This window comes from Trichoplax adhaerens, genomic scaffold (assembly GCF_000150275.1).
Source record: "Trichoplax adhaerens TRIADscaffold_8 genomic scaffold, whole genome shotgun sequence".
In the NCBI taxonomy this organism is placed as follows: Eukaryota; Metazoa; Placozoa; class Uniplacotomia; order Trichoplacea; family Trichoplacidae; genus Trichoplax; species Trichoplax adhaerens.
The window spans coordinates 2371252-2393961 of NW_002060950.1; the positions used below are offsets into that span (position 1 = coordinate 2371252).

The 22710-nt window shown below is 29.4% G+C and overlaps 1 protein-coding gene across 1 annotated transcript; it reads left to right on the forward strand.

Moving 5' to 3' along the window:
- Positions 1–6512: 6512 nt before the first annotated feature.
- TRIADDRAFT_58697 (uncharacterized protein) lies at positions 6513–9793 on the forward strand (the record flags this gene model as incomplete). The annotated part of the gene is made up of 3 exons (XM_002114612.1): positions 6513–6633; positions 7169–7591; positions 9393–9793. The coding sequence occupies 3 exons, from the start codon at positions 6513–6515 to the stop codon at positions 9791–9793; spliced, it is 945 nt and encodes a 314-aa protein (XP_002114648.1).
- Positions 9794–22710: the final 12917 nt, after the last annotated feature.

The window sequence follows — 22710 nt, forward strand, 5'->3', positions numbered from 1 at the left end:
TTATGATTCTATTTACATTTATATTCCCTTTTTATTGACTTAGAAAAATTACAGAACAAGTAGCAAAAGTAGATTGTACGATTTTATGTGGTCTTTTTGGTCTATTCGTGTGATACCAACGACTAGTATCATTAATCGTAATTTATCTGTATCTCTCCATGTAGCTTGAGTTTCGTAGATTTAATATAAATATGAAAATTGTCATAGTTGATAACTTTGATGACGATTTCTAAATAAAATCTGGAAAATTACTCAGTTGCATGGCTATTGCGCTTTATATAACCGATAATGGCCAAGTAATAACTGGCCAATATCGGTAATGGCCAGTCATTACCGGTAATGGCGTAGTAAGGCGGCCGTCATTACCGGTAATGCTGGGATTACCGACATTGGCCGTAACATATATACCATATCAGATAACTATTTAGGTTTATGGCAAGTGAAATTAAAAACATACCAAGTTTGATAACTGGCTTGTTCAGATTAATGTACAAATGCAATTGTTGTTTTTCATTATCAGCTTTCATGATAATGTAATTCAAGCAAAGATATTAATTTATTTAACATTCTGGTTGGAATTTGGATTACCTTAAAGCTTAAATTAAACCTTTAGTCTAATTATGAACACTTTCGACTTCTACTTCATATATACGAGTAATATTTCACTGCAAGCTATTTTTTATTACTTAACTTCGATACGATATTTTTAACTTAGCAAAATCTATCTAAATTATGTTGAGTGAAGGTAGCTACACATTTATGTTCATAATTAAATCAAATTCAAACAATCTGATTGTCAACATTTTCTACATCATAGGAATGTCGAGTAGACTAAGAAATCGATATTACTGTAGACATAATCTATTCTACAGTATAATCATCATCTCACCTATAAAAATTTATTATTGAATCAAAATACTGATCAGAACGTCATTTATTTAGTAAAAATATGCGATCGATATGGTTATTCTTCGATTACAATAGCTAACATAATCAAGCAATTTGCTATAAACAGCAAAAATCAATTCTTAGATAACGTGGAAATTTTTTTATTTATGTGTTATTTTAGATCATAACTAATACATTATGATTAATTTTTTAGCTAGAAATAACATATATATTTGTAAGATCTAGCTTATTTCACTTAGATTAAATTAGGCCTCTTTTCTAAAACTAGCAAAAATTATCCTGTATCACAACAATGATACTTCTATCTAGAGTATTATTTTCTAATAGTCACTTAAAAAATCTATCCGAGGCGTTACAATATTGCATGTATCTGCATATTTATTAGTTGTTACCCGGCCTTTTAAATTCGTTGGATAACTCATAGTTAGGAAAGATAAAATATGTGTTTTTATATGTCACAAACCAGCTTCGTGACAAACATAAGGTAAAACAAATCTCTGAATTACTGTAGCCTCCGGGATTCAGTTTCCCTTAACTATCTCATAAGAATTTAGACGCCTTTGCTTCTACGTTAAGCAAATATAGAACTCTGCTTTATTCAACTATCTGCCGAGCTTAAATACCCTTCGGCAGCTGCTATCAGGTATGAGTCATAACAGTTCATGAAATTTAGTTCATATTGGATAGATAAATTAATACAGAAATTATTTATCATCTTAGACATGTACTGAACGATTCTAGATGATTAGATTACAGTAGGTCTATACACAGAATTATTTATAGTATCCTCTATAATTGAATATCTTCAGAATATTCATCACAAGCGTTACAAGACATAGCATTATAATCAATTAACATTAGTTACCTTAGAGAGCTCTTACGACACTACAGCATAATTTACTGTAACAAAATACTAATTACTGTAGTTCTTACTGTAAGTCATTATTAGTTATCTTCATATATTAATGTTAAGCACTAAATTTAGTCATTTAGTCTTCACGGTGGTTTGCACCGTGACATTATGAAACAGCAAATCCGAAAACATCATCAGTCTAAGTCTTCCATATCTGCTTACCATATATTAAATTAAAAATTGATAATGCAATAACTGATAAGGTTTGAAATTAATGTAGCAGTAATTCGATAGCGCTGCGAATGTCTTCAGTTTTATTTATTCAAATGATAATTTGATTATGAACCGGCAGATCTAAAATGGTATAGTGAATGATGATAAGAGATGAAGTTAAATATTATTAAATGATGTCTGTAATAATTATTTATCGACTATTTTCATTTTAGGTATCGAACATTTACTATTTTAATTATAGAGTAATCAGGCAAATTAGCTTACATGTAATTGAAGCAGATGTCTTAATTAGATATGAAATAGTTGTAGTTCCCACAGTTGAACTGAAGATCATCACTTTAACTTTGCGACTTTTGAAAAGCATGTCTTGATTTTTTCCAGGTTACGGTTTAGCCTCTACAGGTATATTTTAATGTAGGGGTAAAAGTTTGTGAACGTCAATAATGGATGCATCAAAATTTATTTCAAGCTGATATATAATTATCATCATATAAGGGAAACTTTTAACTTTTTGTGAATGAAATTTTAATGTATGAAGTAAAATGGAAGACGAGAAAATGTTTTGTATTTGTCAGATCACAGTATACGCGTAGACATTTGATAAAAAGGTCATAATTTAGTGTTGTGAAGTCATTGTAAGAAATAGATTAAAGCAGATAAATAGATTCTTCATAATATGAATAATATTATGAAGTAGTACGATGCTAATTTCTCTGCCTATCCTTTCCCATAAATACTACGCACGTATACAGTGACGTTCTAAGATTATGTAATACCATTATCAATTACTACTTCGTTTTATTATTTTAAAAATACGGATATAACTTACGTACAAAGTATTCTAAAATAGGTTCTGAATACCACGTTATGAATTAGAAATTGTCCGCTAAATTGAATTTGAACTTAAGTTCAAGGAATTAAATTCCGGTCATGCATTGAATTAAACTTTTCTTCTACGTTCGTTAGTAGTATTTCCCTAATAGAATTGATTTTCTCTATTATTATGCATTATTCCGACAACCGAAAACGTTAAAACGTGACATGGTTTAAAACGTAAGGGATGAAAGTAGTAGATGATTGAAATTATTGATGTTGATTATTACTATTTATATAACATAATTTCCTAATAAGTAAGCTAATTTTAGGGACCTAAATATTATATTAATCTATAGCGTGCATTGAGATACTTGCCATGATAACTAGACTGACTGGATTTCATACACTGATTTATCATCAACAGCCATAGTATGAATTGATCCAAACTTGAAAATGATAAAGATAATTAGTTAATTACGAAAATCAATTTTTCTTTAGATGATAACGTTGATAAGGTTCAGATCAATTTATTTATCTATAGAAGAAATTAAACCCTAATCAAGGTATTTGATTTATGATTTATTTAGATAAGAAAATAATTTACCTCTTGATATTCATGGCATGGTATCTACTCAATTAGGTAAAAATATTTTCGAAATATTATTTTACACAGTAGAACGATTTTAGGCATTATTTTAAGTTAATTATTTTGTTTTCATGGTCGCACATTAAAATAACTCGACAGGATAACATTCAAGGTAAAACATTGTCTCGATGGTATGAGCAATAATTCGATAGATCAAGCAGCAATTGCATTAATATTGTTTCGCTTGCATGTTATGAAGGTGACAACTTTTATCAATAGATACTCTACAACTCAGAATAATTACCACGAAGGGTTAAGCTAAGTCATTAATTCAATTATATCATTAACTCAAGAACGATTTGACAACATCAACAATTAAGTACAGCATTTTAATATTGAAACACAAATTTCTACCTTCCACATTTTGTTTACGCTTGAGTAAGTAAGAATTATTATATTACAGGCAAAAACAATCATATGCAGATAGAAACATGATGATAAAAGAAATGGTTTTGGAACTTTTCAATTTTGATTATTTACTTCCCTATATAGTTGCTACAACACAATTTTATTTGCTGTAGCAACAACAAACGTAGATTTTGAGTAGACTTTAGCTGCTCATAGCAATCAATTGCTTAAGGGATACCTTGTCTATATAATGGTGTTTCAATTTTCGTAAGTCATACAGATAGAAATAAATTGCTAAGACATCAAGTATTATCAGCATTTCTTATACTCATTTAAGTACTAAAGCAATCTATTGATCCTGATTGAGTTCTATAAAAAAGGCGATAAGGTACCTAGGTATCGAATATGCCATTAGTGGTCAACGTAAACGATATGATCGGTGTTGTACCAAAACTAGCATTGCTATACGGCTAGGAGATCCTGACTAAATTCAGAATAGTGGATGAGTAACACAGATCGCAAATACATCACGTTATATAATCTAGGATAATTGTAAATTTTATGAGGTCAATTTACGTATGTCGAAATAATAAACGGATAATTTTAAACTTGTCATCATTCAGTTATGATATTTGAGGTGGAATTAATTTACAAAAAACATAAAGCTACTATTATTTAAAGTACTTTAATTCGTAATAAGGATATGTTTATAATATCAATAGAAATATACGGAAGATGACTTGAAGAAAAATGACGGTAAAAGAAGATATTTTTATTGCACTATCAATTAAGTCACGTAATGATTCTGAAAGTTTATGATGACTTCGATACATGTTACAGAGCATATGACGAATATTTTCTTCAAAGCAATTACCCCGTCGAACAATCGCTATCGATTTGATAACTTCACTTTCCTAATGCAAAGCTACTAGAAATTGGAATAATTCTTCAAAGTTGATAAAATAAAATTGGAGATGAACTTGCATTTAAATTAAAATCAAATGAATAGATATTATTGACCGGTATAACGAATCAGGGCTGAATAGTTTATAATAGGCTATCAATTGGCCCTTATTTTATATTTGTAATTGATGTAGTGTTTAGAAACACGTCAATAAATAAGTAAATAGAATACACTAGAATTTGTTGTAATATCGTTTGATTATTAATGGCACAATTTTGCTAGCAGTTTACCCCAATATCGAGGAGAAGCTGTAGAGACGATCTTACAATCAATAACTTTATTGAAAGCATTGACTATGACATTACATTAAAAGACACAGTAATAATTGAATGATAATCAGAAATTAAAAGTATAAACTACAATTTTATATATTTTCGTGACTTTTATCAAGTTCACATCCTAGTATCAAATAGAATATTATCGTAATCGCCGTTAAAGTAAATAAATTTCATTTCTTTTAAAAATAATAGAAAAACTAGCTGAAGGAAATGCAGGCACAAACAGACATCGCATAAATAGCAACGGCTCATAATTTCAAAATCAAATTTTTGCTTTGTTATTCTTTAAATTAGTTAAACCAATGGAAGATTGCTTAACTAACCATGGATTAACAATAATTCAGCATTGAAATTATTGTATAATTAAGGCCTTGTCTAGACTGTGCTGAATAGATGAATAATCAAGACAGAGGCATCTTATTTTCGGCTAATAAGATGTTGATTGAAGTCCTTTTAAACTATATCATTCTCTCTACTTCACATTAGAAATAATTTAAATGAATACTAATGATGTTGATAGTAACGAAGTAAAATATTGTCGAGGATAATGATGATAGATTTCATTCCTATAAATTAAATCAATAGCTTGAGTTATCAGCCGAGCCCCTTTTTTGCTTTTACTTTTCCTATTATCTATGCAGTTTACCATAGCTATGGAATACTGTATATATTTCATCTTTCTAGCTTCATAGATAGGCGAATATTTTCTATTATCATTCATTCAAGGCATGATCACGTTGGAAAATTGTTTACTTAGTGTATTTTTCTATCATGATCTATACTAAACCGGAAAGTTCAAGAAAGCAATATGACATAAACGAAAACGATTGATGGAATAGTCTAATTTTAAACTAACGACTCCAGCACGTCTATTAGGATAAAAATGTTATATAATATAACTTTGAAATCATTTTTGGATTCAATCAATCACTTGATTGTTATCATCTTGCAAAGTTTCATAGCTGATCCTTTTATTCTTAATAATCAAAATATATTCAATGCAATTATCAATCCCAACAATAAAGGGTAGTCGTATTTCCAATTAAGATAAATCCATTGTCGATGATAGGATAGTTATTATTTTCTATAGTCGACCAATTCTTGACTTTATTATTGTTTCTTTCATTTTTTATCCAACATTATCAATATTAATTGATCGAAATACTGCTCATTGTCCACAGTATCCCTATAAATAGCGAACAAAATAGCTAATAAGCACAGTTGTAATCGTTCATCAACTTGACCAACACATAGAAACTCGTAGCATCTATTGCAAAAATAGTCATTCCTAAAATTAGAAAAAGACTTATACTTTCTTAAGCTAATATTTCATTCCATCGCATTATTTAAGCTTAATCAGTTAAGCTATATGGTCCTACAGGATAGAAAAGGTAAAATTGATGGTTAGCAAATTTATGCATCAATCGATCTATCACTGCTTTTCATCATTTATTTGATCTGAACATGAGTTGTCTATTTGCAGCAATAACGAGCTCACTACAGCTAGGTACAATCGTTGAATCGCCTCGATATCCTACTGATAAAGCTATGGCTAGTCAGCAGTATTATTCAGCTTTGACTCAAGGTAAATCGAACGTATATAGGTTAAATTAGGATTTTATTCAGCATCGATAATTAGAATGTAGACCTTTTTACTACGAGGTAACCTCATATAACACTACCCAATAAGAGGCAACATAGTAGATCAAAGGAGCCTATTTTATTAGTATTACTTTAACTAAGATTGATCAATAATATGCGATAGATTATGACATTTTTCTACTGCGTGTTAAATGATTAAGTGCAGCCGCCATTATCTTATCATGCATCGAAATTATTAATCTATGTAATAGTACAAATTGGAACAATTTATTGCCTTATTTAATATTGTAGTTAATCAGTAACTTTAAAAGTTTTCCCGTATAATTTTTAACTTGATAGTAGTTGACCTACTTAAATCTATTAAGATGTGATTAATTCTTATTTATTACAAAATTATAAGCCTATATATCGCCTATAAATCGATCGAACAACGGTCTTGAATTTTTACTGTCTGTTTTCCTCTGATGAAAAACCCTATTATCAGCTCTTTATTTATGTTGTACTGATCTCTTTACTAGACCACCAAATCAACATTCCACCGACGAATATACGAACAAAATCAGCTGAAGACAAGATAGTAGGTGATGGGAATATAGCCAGCCCAACTAAAAGGCGTCGTTATCGTAAGTCGATGTCTAATCCGCTATTTACGTCGTCGAGTATACCGAAATCGCCATATCTTCCAGCAATGAGTGGAAAGAAACATATCTCGTTACCCGAACTGAATGAACAAACCAATTTGACCACCAATCGGATAGCATGGAAAAATAGCGATATGTTTAAATCATCGAATAATATCAATGCGGTTGCAACACCTACTTATAATCGGAAAGAATATTTGAAAAAGCGAGTAACCTTTGCAACCCATTTAGAAACTGATAATAACGAAGATAGTCAACATCAAAATACCCAACAGAAGGCTTTTCGATCCCGCAAAATCAGTAAGTTCATAGCAGAAAATAATAGTTTACATTTTTCTCAACGTGCATATTGTCTACCTTGTATCTTACCTTGATATTGCCTAAAGTCATAGAAGTCTTCCTAGTTAGAAGTCAATATTATGTTTTTACTACACTTAAGCGGTGTATTTCGTCATAAAATTGTGGAAAAAGAGGCGGAGAAGGAAGTAAAATAACCCTATAGGATGTTTATACAAACAAAATACAGTAGCTTCAAGCAGTTAAAAAAATTAGACTATTTTACTCTATGAACAATAGAATCGCTGCGTAATTGATAGACAATACCTGATATTCCTTTTCAGACAATATTGCTGAGCTGGAACTATTTAAATAAAAAATATAATCGTTACGCCGCAATATTGTAGGTTATTCATAGTTTAACATTTTATGCTATATCGCCCAAGGATAATCTTATTCTTTTGACAATAATACTAGTCTTTGCTAAAATTTAGAGTAATCAATGATCGTCAATAAGGTATCATAACAATATCAATTCAATTCATAGAACTTTTAAATTAATAATATTCTAGTTTTCTTTCAACATTATCACTCCTATCTAGCTTGAAAATGAGATTGCTATTCTTAATTGTGAAACGATTGATTTTGATATTTGATATCATCTTCATTTAAGCGCATTTGCAAGGTAATTGGGGTTATATTACATTCTCATTGACAAAAATTATTCAGTTAATTATCAACGCTAATTTATGTCCATTTACAGAATAGACGCATAAAATTGTTTTAGAGTGAAGCTATTGTATAGAGTATCTGAATGGATTTGATAACATTAATTATTAGTTTGATGCCAGTATATTCTTTAAATTTTCCACCTAATTTATTGCAAGGCTTAAGGCAATTTAATCTTCTGGCAATACATAAGAATTGATCTCGATTAATCTGCACAGTTTTATTCAGGACTGATTAAGTATTTACTTGCATTTGGTTTTGAATCAAAAGAATTTACCGGTATTTTATATTACGATTTTTCATCAATAACGCACCCGTATGCGGTGCTATAAGCTGTGGAGTATTATAATTAGTTTTTAGTAGGCTTAAACTTAGCAAAGTTGATAAAACAATTCACCAACAGGAACAAAAATAAATTGATTAAGAATGATATTATCCCATTTTATGTGTATGTATGGAAACGTCATAGTGCTCTACGTTTCTAACTTAAAATTAATCGCATCCATACGCCACATTTTGACTAAAGTAATTAAGGTATCCATGCAATTTTAGTTTTAAAAGCCCATATGAACTTTTAATATTTGAAGAACGATTTACTACCATCATTCCTTTATTCGTATTTAGCTTTAATTAATTATAATCATTTCGAAATATTTTACCAATTTTCTAGAATGACCAATTCAACGCTATGCAAGTGATTATCTATTTTCTTAATAAAATACTTAAACACAGGAGTAATTCCCTTTAATAATTAATGACAATCTGAAGAAATTGTGTAATAAAGTTAAAAATGGTCTCTTGGATGCTTCTGCATTACAAAAACATATATCGGCAAAAATGATAATTTCTTATAGTTATTTTCTTATTTTTCAAACTTAACTGATCAACATATCCCTAATTACAGCTTAGAATTACTGGTAGTACTTGTAATTGAGCGCTTATTTCACTCTTAAAACAAATATGCCACCATAATAATTACTGTATTAAAATAAATTGAAGAAAATAGCATTAATAAAATCTAAAAACGATTATCGCTTTATTAGTAAAAATTCTTGTAGCTGACGATTTCCTTCCATTTGCCACTATTAAATTACAGGCGATCCAATTCGACCCATCCTGAAAAATGATAACAGAAGATTACGACGATTAAGTTCATTAGAAGATTGTTCATCGCCATCAATGCATAAAATTCAAACCTTTGAGCCAAAAATTACTCCATTCAATTCGAGTGATTCATTAGATTTGACTTATCAATCGTTAAAGGGTAAACACAATGATCAATATGGTATTCCAACCACAACCAAGTTAGCTCAGGCTCAAGCTAACGCTATAAAATTACGTAAAATTATTCGATCGATGTCAAATGAATCGAATGCTGCTTTCAGTGGACAGGTTAAGCCAGCCAAGAAAACATTGCCAGGTCGTAATGTTGCTTTAAGCATATCAAACGGCTTACGTAAATTAAAAAATGAAGCTCATCTATATTTAATTAAGTAAAATTATATAAAATACAAATAAATTCATGAACCATCTCTATTATTTCAAATTTAAGATTTATTCTCTATTTTTAATATCGTCACTAATCTTTAATTAATTTAGCTGCTTTGTCGACTGATTTTGTATATAGTTTTAAAATACCTTGATATCACGTATTATTGATCACTAAAGCCCTGCGATGTACTTATAAATAACTGGAGCAGTAAAGCGTTATATATTTGATCATGTTTATATTACATTAATAATACTAGTCTAACAACCTTTTTATGATACCCGTGTATGTGTTTACCGAATACGTGTAACATAGTATTATAATCGTGAAAAATTTATTCGAGATCAAGGTAAAACAAATCAAGAAAAATATTAGTCTATCAGTGATATCTCATCTGGATGTCTGCTGTACAAATTGAACTTGTGCGTACATTATTTTGCTAGCTCAGGTTAATTTTACTATTTTGTTGTGGCTTTAGTTCCTCACTAAGCTTTCAACATTTTCGGCAGCTATCTATAAATAATTAATCACTTAACTACTAAAAAGTAATATTAACGCTGGTTCATAAGCAATAGTATTTTGATTACTGTGTCTTAAATGTGAATTTATTGATTGTCACCATGTAAGACTTCTGTATTATACCGCCTATGAATTATAAATTAAAGCTATTTTGAAAAATTTTGAAGCATTATATTGACTTTGTGTAGATATTAAATTGAGCTACGTATAAAAGCAATAAGATATGGGCAGGTGAAAATGCCATTTTCTTACCCAGTTATCATATACCCGCATATCTTAATGGCACACAATATAGGTCTACCCGTATTATTGCCAAAAATTACTGTCGTGGGTTAATTATTTATCAGATCGAGTGTCGCAACCCTCACTTGTGGCAAAGGAAAGTAAAGAACTCTAGTGTAGTTACTTAAAACTTGGGCTATTTCTCCCAGTACTTTCAGTTTCTATGAGAGAAGTATTCGAGAACTCGATTTCTCGGCTGATCTCCACAGACAACTGACTAATTATTACACTATTCTTCACGATATGAGTCTCGCCGTTTCTTGAGCAATTACTAACTTTATTTTACAAACACACGCGCTTAAATAGGTTTCTACAGTGAATTCCAATATTAACGAGTAAGAATGCATGCCTTACAACTTACATTAATTAGTATAATACCATTACTAAATATACATGTCGATATTCTCAGACTTAGATAGCTATAAGCTATCAGGTTTTAAGACGCTTAACCTTCGTCCATATACGGCTCAATTTTTAGAGATTAACACACCTTATAAACCTATAGTAAATTAACTGCTAACAACTTCTATTTTTAACTCATTTCCACCATCCTATTATCAGCTACAAGCGCATTAAACATAGCACATAACCTTATCTTATCTATTCATAAGCATTCATTAATCGACAGTTACTTAATTAGTAACGGCGTACCGTGACATCGAGTAATAAATGACTACTATTTAATGATAATAGAAATATATTGCAGGTTTACATTACGATCAAATGATGTTTGTGGCGTCTAACAATTTTGCTTGGTCCTTTTTCCTATCAATTTAGTATTAAAATTCGATAGTTTCACCTATTGCTTTATATAAATATGGCATTATGTCCAATCCTTAATATTTATGGATCTCTTAACACAAACTAGGAAACAAATTTGGAATTGGCATACCAATGACTATGCAGTACCTTTCTTAACTGTGTAAACAAATATACTGCATATTTTTAACAACTAGTTCAGATACTAACTGATTAACTACCAACTGCAACGACTGATATGCAGTCGTTTCCATACTACGCCACGGATTCCTTATTGATGAGTTCAATCATTTGAAAAAGTGCTAAACAGTAGCGCTGACTATTTACTGTATGGCATGAGTTATTTGATACGTTGGTAACTGCACCGTATGTTCCTATCATCAGTATTTTACATCAAATATATAATTACAGCAGACTAGATTTAATATCTATACCGCATTTTCCTATCATCAGTGTAATACACCAAAGTACATAATTACAGTAGACTAGATTGAATATTATGCAATAGCCCGAAGATAACGTATGTTCCTATCGGTTTACTACACCAAATATATAATTACAACAGACATAGATTCAATATTTATACGATAGTCCATTTTAATATCGTAGATCAATCAAATTTGAATAAATACGCTTCAAATGAATTTATAACTAAGTACGGCTGATAATTAATCAGTATCACCTTTCAATGTTTTCTATTAGAATTTTTATTTTCTGACTTTATCTACGTAACTTATTGATCTTAACTAATATTTTGTTATTTTTGTACTTTCATTGAAAGCAAAATTCTATTACGATTGTATTTGATGCTATAATAGCGGCTATAGCAAACAATGATGGAAATTTTGACTAGAATATATTTCCCCTTAGAATGAGCTATACATTCATCAATGAAGTACAGAGTACTAGCATAAAAACCGTTGTCTTCATATTACACAGTATGACGCATAATTCATATCGGAAAATTTATAGTATATGCATAGGACATTTATGATCTACTTTCAAGCAATATCGTTATTGGGCTATTGTGAGTTAAGCCTAGCAAAATTGGACTCGGTTACTCCTTGATATGAAAATGACCTGTAAATTATTTTATTTATTTTAAATCACTTGATATTGTCTTTATTGACTCATATATACGAAAAATTAATTTATATAAGACGAAGAAAATAGCCCAGCCCTAATTAATTTCTATTAAATAGGTGTGAATGTCGCAATACACGGTAACTTACTTAAAAATATAAGCGATAGTAATGCTGATTCAAGTTGGATGCGAATTAATATATTTTTGGGTGTTTATCATGTATGCTAAAAATATAGTACCAATTTTATTCTTGAGGCAGCGGAAGTTACTATTATGTAATTTTTATTGATTATATTTAGAATGGTTTTATTTTATTCTTCATTAATTACATAGAATAGTATTACCATAAAAATAACAACAACACATAAACTAAAGTACATGGTCCATGTTATAGGTTTTACTGTGTTCATAAACAAAATTTAACTTTTACTGAAAGTGCAATAATGAATTTAAAAACTATAAACAAATTACTGGAAAATCTAAGCCGATAATCCCGAATTGTAAGCCATCTTCGCTTTTATACTACTGCACCCATAAATATAATAGAAATTTTAGAGTATTAATTTTGTTTTAAATAAATAAATTACCTGAAATATTTTTAAATCGGCTGCCAAAAATTGTTTTCACAAAAAAATACAATATTATACAAAAATAAAAAAAACGGTGGTAGGTTAATAGGTTAATGCAAAACTTATTAGCTATTATTATATGCACAAAAAAATATCAAAATTGTCATTTTGAAGTTTAGTATTCAAAAATTCTTCAAGTACATCGATTTAGAATTAATATTAATTAAAAGTGGCATGTAGATTAAAATAAATAAATAATGGAAAATAGAAATTTACTCAACCCCAACTGAAATTAACATGGCAAAAATGGGCCAGCACCTTCAAAATATGCAAGCATGAAATATTGTCAAATAGTAGATGGCGTCGGTAGTAGATTCACATTTTGATTATAAACGAATAAATTGCTTTATTAGTATGAAAGACTAGGTAATCGAGATCAACTGCGGTATATATTAGCATCATTTGCGGAAGAATCGCATTGCTTATAATTTTAATTCCAGTTATTGTTAATGCATAGCTGAGGTAAAGCGATATGAAATTGTTTATCAGATTGATAAAATTCTGAGAAAGCAAAATCAGAATTTGTCCATGAAGTGAGGCTACGTGATTTAATAGTAAATATTAATCATTTATTCTACGGATGTTATAAATGGTAGATTCTGATAAAATAAATTAAAAGATTTACAATAATTGAGGTTCGCTCGATTGATTGTTAAAATTAAATACAAGATAGGCATTATTAGATATATATGTAAAGTCTTGAAAAATTTAATTTTTACTAGGATGCGGTAATATTGTCCTATATCGTATCTGCTACATGAAATATTTGATTAGCCGATTATCTGCATTTTACTATGGAAACAAAGATAATAATAATCGTAAGTTTATAAAGGTGGTACTACGTACTATACTTTATGACGGCTCAGTTAATGAATTATTAAGTTGAACTATTCGTTACTTGCCCTTCTGATATGTACAACAATGTAGAAGTCGAGCCAGTACAGCTGCATACAAACTACAGATAATACCGTAAAATTTGAAAATACGAGCATAACATCTTTGTAAACTTACAGGAGATTAAATGCTTAATCTAGGGATGATTAGTTCCAGGGATGAAATAAATTTAAAGCATTATTGTTAGCTAGTATAACATTAAACGTTAATGGAATTAATGAAAGTTATTGATTTCAAATTTTTCGTTAGAGCAGCAAAACTAGCTTAAATTTAATTGGCGGTTATCAATTGATTTCTTTTCATTCTTAACCGAAAAGAATCGCTTCAATTCTTTTAGAAACCATTGAAAAGTTTAATTTCTTTTCATTGCTATTGTGATTTAATGTTGACAATCCAATATCCAATTCTAGATGAATAAATAGAATTATATGATCTAATTAGAAAAGATAATTAGTATGATATGCGTGTTCAATCTTTACATACGTATAATTCTACATCAAATTAATTATTTAAAATCGATTCTTCTTAGTATTGCAGAATATTAATGCTGATCAAGATCCGGGATAAGTTGCATCTACTAGCTTCCAACAATAGATACGTAGTAATATTTATATTTATTTCCTCAACAACTATTGTTGCAGAGGGAGCTCAGCGTTCGTAAAGTAATTTAAATCATAACCTAGGCTATTGTAATAATCGCAGAATTTATTTTTTGGCTGAAATTCTCGAAATAACGGATGAGTATAGAACAACTTTCGTTTGCTAAATATCCAAACAACATGGATAATTAATATCCTATAAAGTTCACTATTCTTTCAGATTTAGCATCCACAAATATTAATAGAAAATTCTCATTTTTCACATACTATACACATGTAAATGATACCATTGCAAAAATAAATGATTCATCAAATCTCTCTAGCCTTAGATCTGTTTTTAAAAGTGAAATTATTGGTCATTTGCCACTAGGTCACCTAGTATTTTAACATGTATAATATCCTTTTAGCTTCGTAGCCTAACCAACATAAATTAGTAATTTTAGAAAATGCCGTATTTGGAAATACATACTTTGATATACAGATGGTAGCATATAGTGTCGGTCGAGTCAGTGTTGATATTATAGATAGAAATAAATATGCAGCATTTTCTGCATCAAATTTTAATGATCTGCCACAATCTATGCTACTAGTTATAGTTATATGTACATGCATGTAAAATAACTCAGTATTGGATTGTAGATTATTAGTCATATTTATTATGATATACGGTAGCATAGCTTTCTATATTTATTATAAGACATTTAGTTGCTTATAGCCATAGATTGTAATTGAACGTTATATGTTAAATACAAGCAACCATATATAGAAGGATGTTAAGTCTTTTGTTGATACTCAAAGTAAAAATAGATATGTAACTGATATATTAGGACATAGCTAATTCTTCAAGCTTGGCTAGTAGAAACAAGGTCTACGTAAATACCACAGATGTTACCGCAAGGGGTTATCCTTGATCTAGTGTTAAACGTGGCTACTAGTAATAATCTGAATATTTATAAAATTAGGTACAATAATGTTATACATATTATACCTGCAAATGTTATGAAAAGTATACATACACAAGTAGGCAACTTTAGGTTACTCTAGGAGTTCTTTCTACAAAGCTTTCTAGTAGCTACACTAGGCTAAAGCCGAATATATCAGAAAAAATCAACTTCTATTATATAGCGTTACTTGACTTTTTGCAAAGGTAATCAGTCACGAAATTGATAGATATTAAAGCTTTAACAAATTTTGAAAATCGTAGTTGTCACAAAACAGCTTTGCAACAAGATAACGTAATGTACGATCAACAAGTCAATTCCTTGAACCAGGTATCAAGGAACGATATCTGCACTATCAGAAACACTTTTGCTCTACTAGCAGACTACACAAAGACTTAGACACCTCGTATTTTACGTTTAAACATTAAGTTTAAGAATCCTCTTTATTACACGATATACTGCATTTATATACTCTTCCCTAATAGTTCATGAGTCATAGTTAGTACGATTAACTTTGGAATCATTCACTAAATTAGATATTAATTTTAGCTACTGCTCCCTTAATGCAGACAACAGTATTTACGAACATAGACATCTAATGACTAATACAGAATAGTCAGATTATGATATATCCTATCACGGAACATTTCCACGATAATTTACAATCTACTATAAGTAAGTTACAATCACAATGATTCGAACTGTAAGTAGATGATTTGCATTCCCTATTATAACTATTAATTTAGTATGTGTTTATGTGTCACTGCCATAAAAATTCAGTGCTATATTAAAACACAGTATATCCAAATTAGAAGTTAACTAATTAAGGGTAGGCTAACAAAATTATCCTAACATAGATATTCCTACTCTAATACAGTATGTAACACTGTCACAGTAGTAAAATAAAACTTTATAATCTGCTAAATTGACTGTAGCTGTAAAAACTTTTGTATTCCTTTTATGTTATTTTTCTATTTTTTTGAGATACAAGGATATATTAAGTGCGAATGAGTTCTCCCTATCCTTCATCTTGATAATAATTCTATAAAATTCTATCTCAATTTGATCACCGTTTAAATAATGCATACGCCTTTATGAAAACAAAAATTAATGTAAAAGTTAAGATATTAAATTAATTGTCGTTAGATCGGTATTTTAATACCAAGAAATAAAAAAAACGAATACAATACGAATTCAATATTATTACGGAATTATTTCTACCTTAGATTGGTATGAGTGCATAAAATAGTTTTACAATAATTTACTTATTAACAGATATACCTATAGTGGAAGTACTAGTAGAAAGAAATGATTGAAATGAGAACTAGTCAGTATCTTCTATAGCTATTGCTGTAAAGACGTCTTCAAGTCAATCTTTAAAGTACTTTTGATTTCAATTATGGGTTTTGATGTAATAGTAAGTAACCTTGAAAAATTCTTAAATTAAATCAAAGCTTCAATAAACTTTATTAACGTCGTTATCAATCCTGATAATAGAGATACTATAACATTTAACAAGTACATACTATTATTTTCTGATAGTATCAATTATATCTTGATCTTACTAATTTTATCTCCATTCTAATATTTAAAATGTCAATTTCTAATCCATATATCCCCGATGATTTAAAATATACTTCTAAGAATTAAAAATTTGTTTTAACCTTTTGCAAAACTTTCCAGAGAATAGCAAGTATTCACTTGTTTATTGGCTTGCGCACACATTGAGGTTTCTCAAAACGCCATTCAGATACAAAATATTGCATTAGGTGTTGCACAAATAGATGTTCGCTTATATTCTCTAAATTAAAATAATATTGTATTACTTCATTATGAAACTGGTAAATATGATTTATAATTTGATTTAATGTACCAATATTACATCAAATTATTTTGCTATTTTTTCGAGAACATCTTATTTAGGGTAGCTATGGAGCTGTAAAAATAATCGACAGTGACTACAGTAATAGGCACATATTTTGATCATTCATACGAGGAAAGCTTAAGATCAAAATTTAATGTTGCAATATGGTTAAAAAGAATGATCACGATTACTATGGACTTTCCCGCTACAACGAGACACTGGTATTTCACGCTCTATGATTAGAAAAATATCATAGAAGCCTTCTACTATAATTTGAATGCATTGTTCTGTGCATAACCTCGAGTTTATGACGTAAATCTTACATGAAATGCTCTACACTATCTTTGATATAGATTAATAATTGATTTATAATGAGCAAATTTAAGATTATTACACCAAAGATCAATTGTAGTTAGTATAAACTGTTTTAATTAATCTCATAGATTCGAAGAAATAACACATTTATAACATAAGAGGTGATTGATAGAAAATTATTCATAATTGATGACATAGCAAATATACTAGAATTTTTGAATGATGATGAAGTCATCAAAGAACTTTTTTCAAAGTTTTTAACTGCATTTTATTTCTTCTTAAGATTTAAAGTTTGTATAATTATTTTTATCTTTGAAACTATGAATGGAATGAATATTTTTTTATTTATCTCAGAGAGAAATACCTGCACTTGTCTTAAATTATATTATATTAGAAGAACACCTGGTGCATTTGTTATATTAAATACCGGCTATTGAGCTTAATTACAGTCATAGTACACAACTGATGATATTCCTTGTGATCATGATAGCCCATTCATTCCCTTAAAAGCTGTATTAAACCACAAATTGGAATTTAAATGACTTCGTGAAATCGAAACCTAAGCCACATTTGAACGGATGCTCTATCATCACCCACGCTTTAATTCTCACTTCTGTCTATTCAATTAACTTTTTATTCATTAAGGCTCAAGTAGATTGTATTACCGGACCAAATCTCTTTAGAAATAAATAGGTATTGCCTTGGTTTAAGTCAAAAACGATTCAGCAACAATACTTAACGTAGAAATGGATATTTTACGCAAGCGGGATGATGATATACAGAACTGCAGTTAATAATAAATTATTTACGTGAATAGAATAAAATTTAAATTTATTATCTGATATCAGAGTAGATTTGCTTAGCAGCTTTGCTATGTTATTCTTCGATCCATGAATCTTTCTACAACTGCCAATTAAGCCTATTTATTCAAAAATATGAAAACTTCGAGACTAAGTTTTGTATGACTTGCACTCGAGTATAAATATCTTCCTCGCACATTTTACGGATTGTCTTACGAATTGCTAGCAGCCGCTACTACTATTTACTATACACAATAGTTTTTTTTGTTACTATTCTTGTAGTATTCCTTTTTCTGTTCCTTACATTACTTCCTTACCTCACTATAGCTATCAAATTAATGAAAAATTCGAACAAGACAAACAATAGCCTTAAATTTATTTCAGGTATATTTCTACATTCATGATTGTTAAAAGCACTTTTGTAACATAGAAACTGCTTCCAACGGCAATTAAATACAGACGCCAGTCTTCACTAAAAGATTAAAACTAAACCTCTTCATGTTATAAAAAGTAGCTCGCGTTTATATCTTCTTTTTATTTACGAGCTGCTATAGTATATGTATACGAGTTAATGGAGTTAATACTGATAAACAATATCAGCTATCGTGTATTCTTCGATCGAAATTAGCCTAACTTTAAGCTCTACTTTAAATAGGTTAGAGCACGAATGTAGCATGACATTAACCATGATCAGAGCACGATCTAACCTTTGAGTTCTCTTCTAAATTAGGTATCTAATTAACTATTAACAATCTACACATACCTGTATAGCATAACTAGTCATAATACGAGTACCATGACAATGATACCTTATTACGATATTAATAATGATTTCAGAACAATTTTAATGTAGAACTCACTTTGAAAGAACTTATTTTGATTAAGCAATATTGACTTTCAATGAAATATGCGTATTTAGATGATGAGATTATTAATTTAGAGAAATTATTTCTTAAAATTCTGTTTTGCTAACAGAAATAGTTTTATTACGTATCAGTAGTATGATAGCTGGTAGCATAATAAATACTTCTTTTCTTTAACATTAGTCGTTATGATATAACTAGTCGTAACATCTACAGTATCTAAACGGTTCGTTTTTTTATACTTTTGACGTTACTCAAAAGCAAAAAGCTTATGCAACAAAGCATAATTCAGCCAATATCTTAAAATCGTTAATTATTGATATCTCTTGTTAACAAAAGTTACATAAATTCAATAGCAATGATCTGATCCTAAAAGCTGGCTTAATTACATAATGAACATAAAGTTCTTTATGCAAAACTTTGAATTTATATACCTGCATGTGCATTAAAAGATTTTATCTTTATTTTCTTTATAGCCAGTATAGTTACTTAAATTAATTATCTATAAAATTACTGTTAAATCGTTTTTAGCCTAAAAACTAGGCGTTGCCAGATTATATTTTCGAATAGCCATTTATCTTGAAAATGAAAATGAAAATGAAATTTATTCGGGGCGTTAAACTATATTTCAATTTCCATTCATTTTTTTGGTTACTATTATAACTCAAGAAGTCTATCTTAATGATAAGTATTGTAAGCAAGTTTAATACATGCATCGCTTGGATAATCTTTAATAAATAAGTCAATAGAAGAAATACTGGCGGCAGGCCACGCTTCATTTTGCATAGCTAATTCTTTTAGGTAATAACTAAAATATAGAGGTTTTTTATGATAATTTGAAAAAGATTCCTTTACAGCAAGCGGTAAGTGATTATTGATCGCCTTTAATATATTATTGTATCTGATGAAACAAAGATGTTTTCTAGCCAGTTAATATAATGATATGATGAATTCTTAAGGTATTTATATTTTACATTTCTAAATCACTACCATATGAATTATAAATGTCTGGTTTGGCAGCAGATGTGAGATCTTATTATCATACTTCCCTGATTATTCATCAAATAGAAATATTGCTATGGTTTTTAATTGAGATTTATTCAGTTCTTGAATTAAGAAACTGCCCTCATTAATGTCAATCTTACTTGATCGTGTAAAAATTTTATTGGCTGTTAATTAAAAAATATTATCACTATATAAATTTTTCGAAGCGAACTCTTTAACGTTGTAAAATGACTTTCAACAAGCCACTTTAAGGAAACTGCGAATTTGTAAAGTTAGCATGAGTATAATTTAAGCTTAAAGTATTTTATGAAATCATAGATTTTTCGTGAATATCAAAATAAAAATACCATGATTTTAATTTTTAAAGTCAGGCTGAGAATTCCTTCATGTCAATATATATAGAATAGCAGATCTTTCAGCATTGGATAACTTAACAAATAGTTTGCTAATCAATAGCCAAATGCAAAGCAATGTTATAAACAAGGAATTATTGAATGAAAGAAAATTAAAGTTTAAAATAATAGTCTGTCTAGCTCCGGAGAACTTGCTTTAGTAATAGAATACCACACTTCCAATTTCAAATATTATTCCCAGTCAATAAGCAAACAACAGTATCTATACCTAACTGATTACTTTGTACTTATGCTGCTATTATTCGCTTCATCGATTTCTTTTCTTTGTTTCCTTTTCTGTATGATGCGTTTTATTCGTATTCATGCTATTATTGCCGCCTATCGTTTCTTAAACTCATTACAGCTTTTATTTACAGCTGCAAATCTTAGACTCCAATATTATCAAAGATTATTGTAACACTTCCGCTCCAGATTCTGAAGGACAGCCCTTAAGTCTTATTTATCGTATTTAATTAAAAGGGTTATTAAAACCTAAAATGTGGATCTTATAATATCAAATCTTTATTGACCTCTACTTTAGCTTCGGCATTATTTAGATTGCGATCTCATTGAGTGGATTAACCCAGAATGTCGAAATAAATCAAAACAAATCTATTTTAAGAATAGCATCAGAGTGTAGTATAACTTTACTACCTATCGCTAACTTTCATCTCTTACCTTCAACATGCACTCGGAACTTATATAACAGTAACTGAAGTAACGTCTGAATAATCACAATATGTTATCCAAGTGATTACTGCAGTAAATACTAGGTCTTAAATAATTCCTTATTCTATTATTTTCCTAAATGTGAAATTGAGGTCCCTTCTCGAACAACAGAATACTGCCTATTCAGAATTCATTTACAAGGATTACGTCAAAAGTAAATATTGCTGTCGAGCTGTGTCAATTATGAAATTTTATAAGAACACATTTTAAGCAAGGTAATACTCTCATCGATAACTTATCAATGCCTGCATATAACTCTATTACTCAATCTGTAGCACGTAAAATTAATTAAAAACAGACTTAGGGATTAGAATAATAACTTTATTCTAAATACTAAATGTCTGAGCACTTTTGTATTGATAATTATAAGGATTCGCAAAGAAAGTAACCGATTAAGACATCTTGCATTTATTAAAATTACTATATTTATTATATCATTCCTCTGTTGATCTAAACGAAATAATTGCACTCTGAAGCTGAGAAATTCCTGATTAAAAAGCGCATTTATATAGGCATATTTTATATTTAATTGTAACATCACGAATTTATATCTACCAACTGGTATAAAGCTATATACTCCTCAATTTCTTTACTGTTTCCTATTTGATGACTGATGTTCCAGTAATTAAGCATATTCATTGCCATTAGACGGTTTTAAATAATAAAATCACTTTAGACGTTAGCTTAGCATACCAAAATTCTATATTAGAAATGATACCATTTTCCAGTGGATGATATAACATTAGTAATCATTTCAACTCCTGCATTTCAAATTTGACAAGAATATAAAAGCAGAAAATTTTATAATCTATAATCAAATATTAGATTAAGCGAATAACGACCTAATTAATTAGGAATTGACATAACCTTTACAATATTTTAATTTGGCAGTAGCAACAATTTCAAAACCCAGAAAATAATCCACTAGTCTCTGTTATCTAATCAAACTCCGGCTGTCTGTCTTACATTTATACATTGTCAGCTAATGCTGTTCTAGCAATTAAGCAATTATTGCCTTTGCTCTCCTGATTATCATATTTTAGGTCGGCCATATTTAAGGATACTTTCGGGTCATAATAATTACCGCACTACGTTTAAACTATACAATGCACGGTATCAACTTGGCATCTGTTATAGTCCATAGGGTTTAGGAACTTCAGTATAAGTATCGGGGCGTCTAATGTAATAAACTATTCACCAATACAGTAATCCCTAGAAGTGCAAGTTAACAAACATGCAAGATTTCCGAA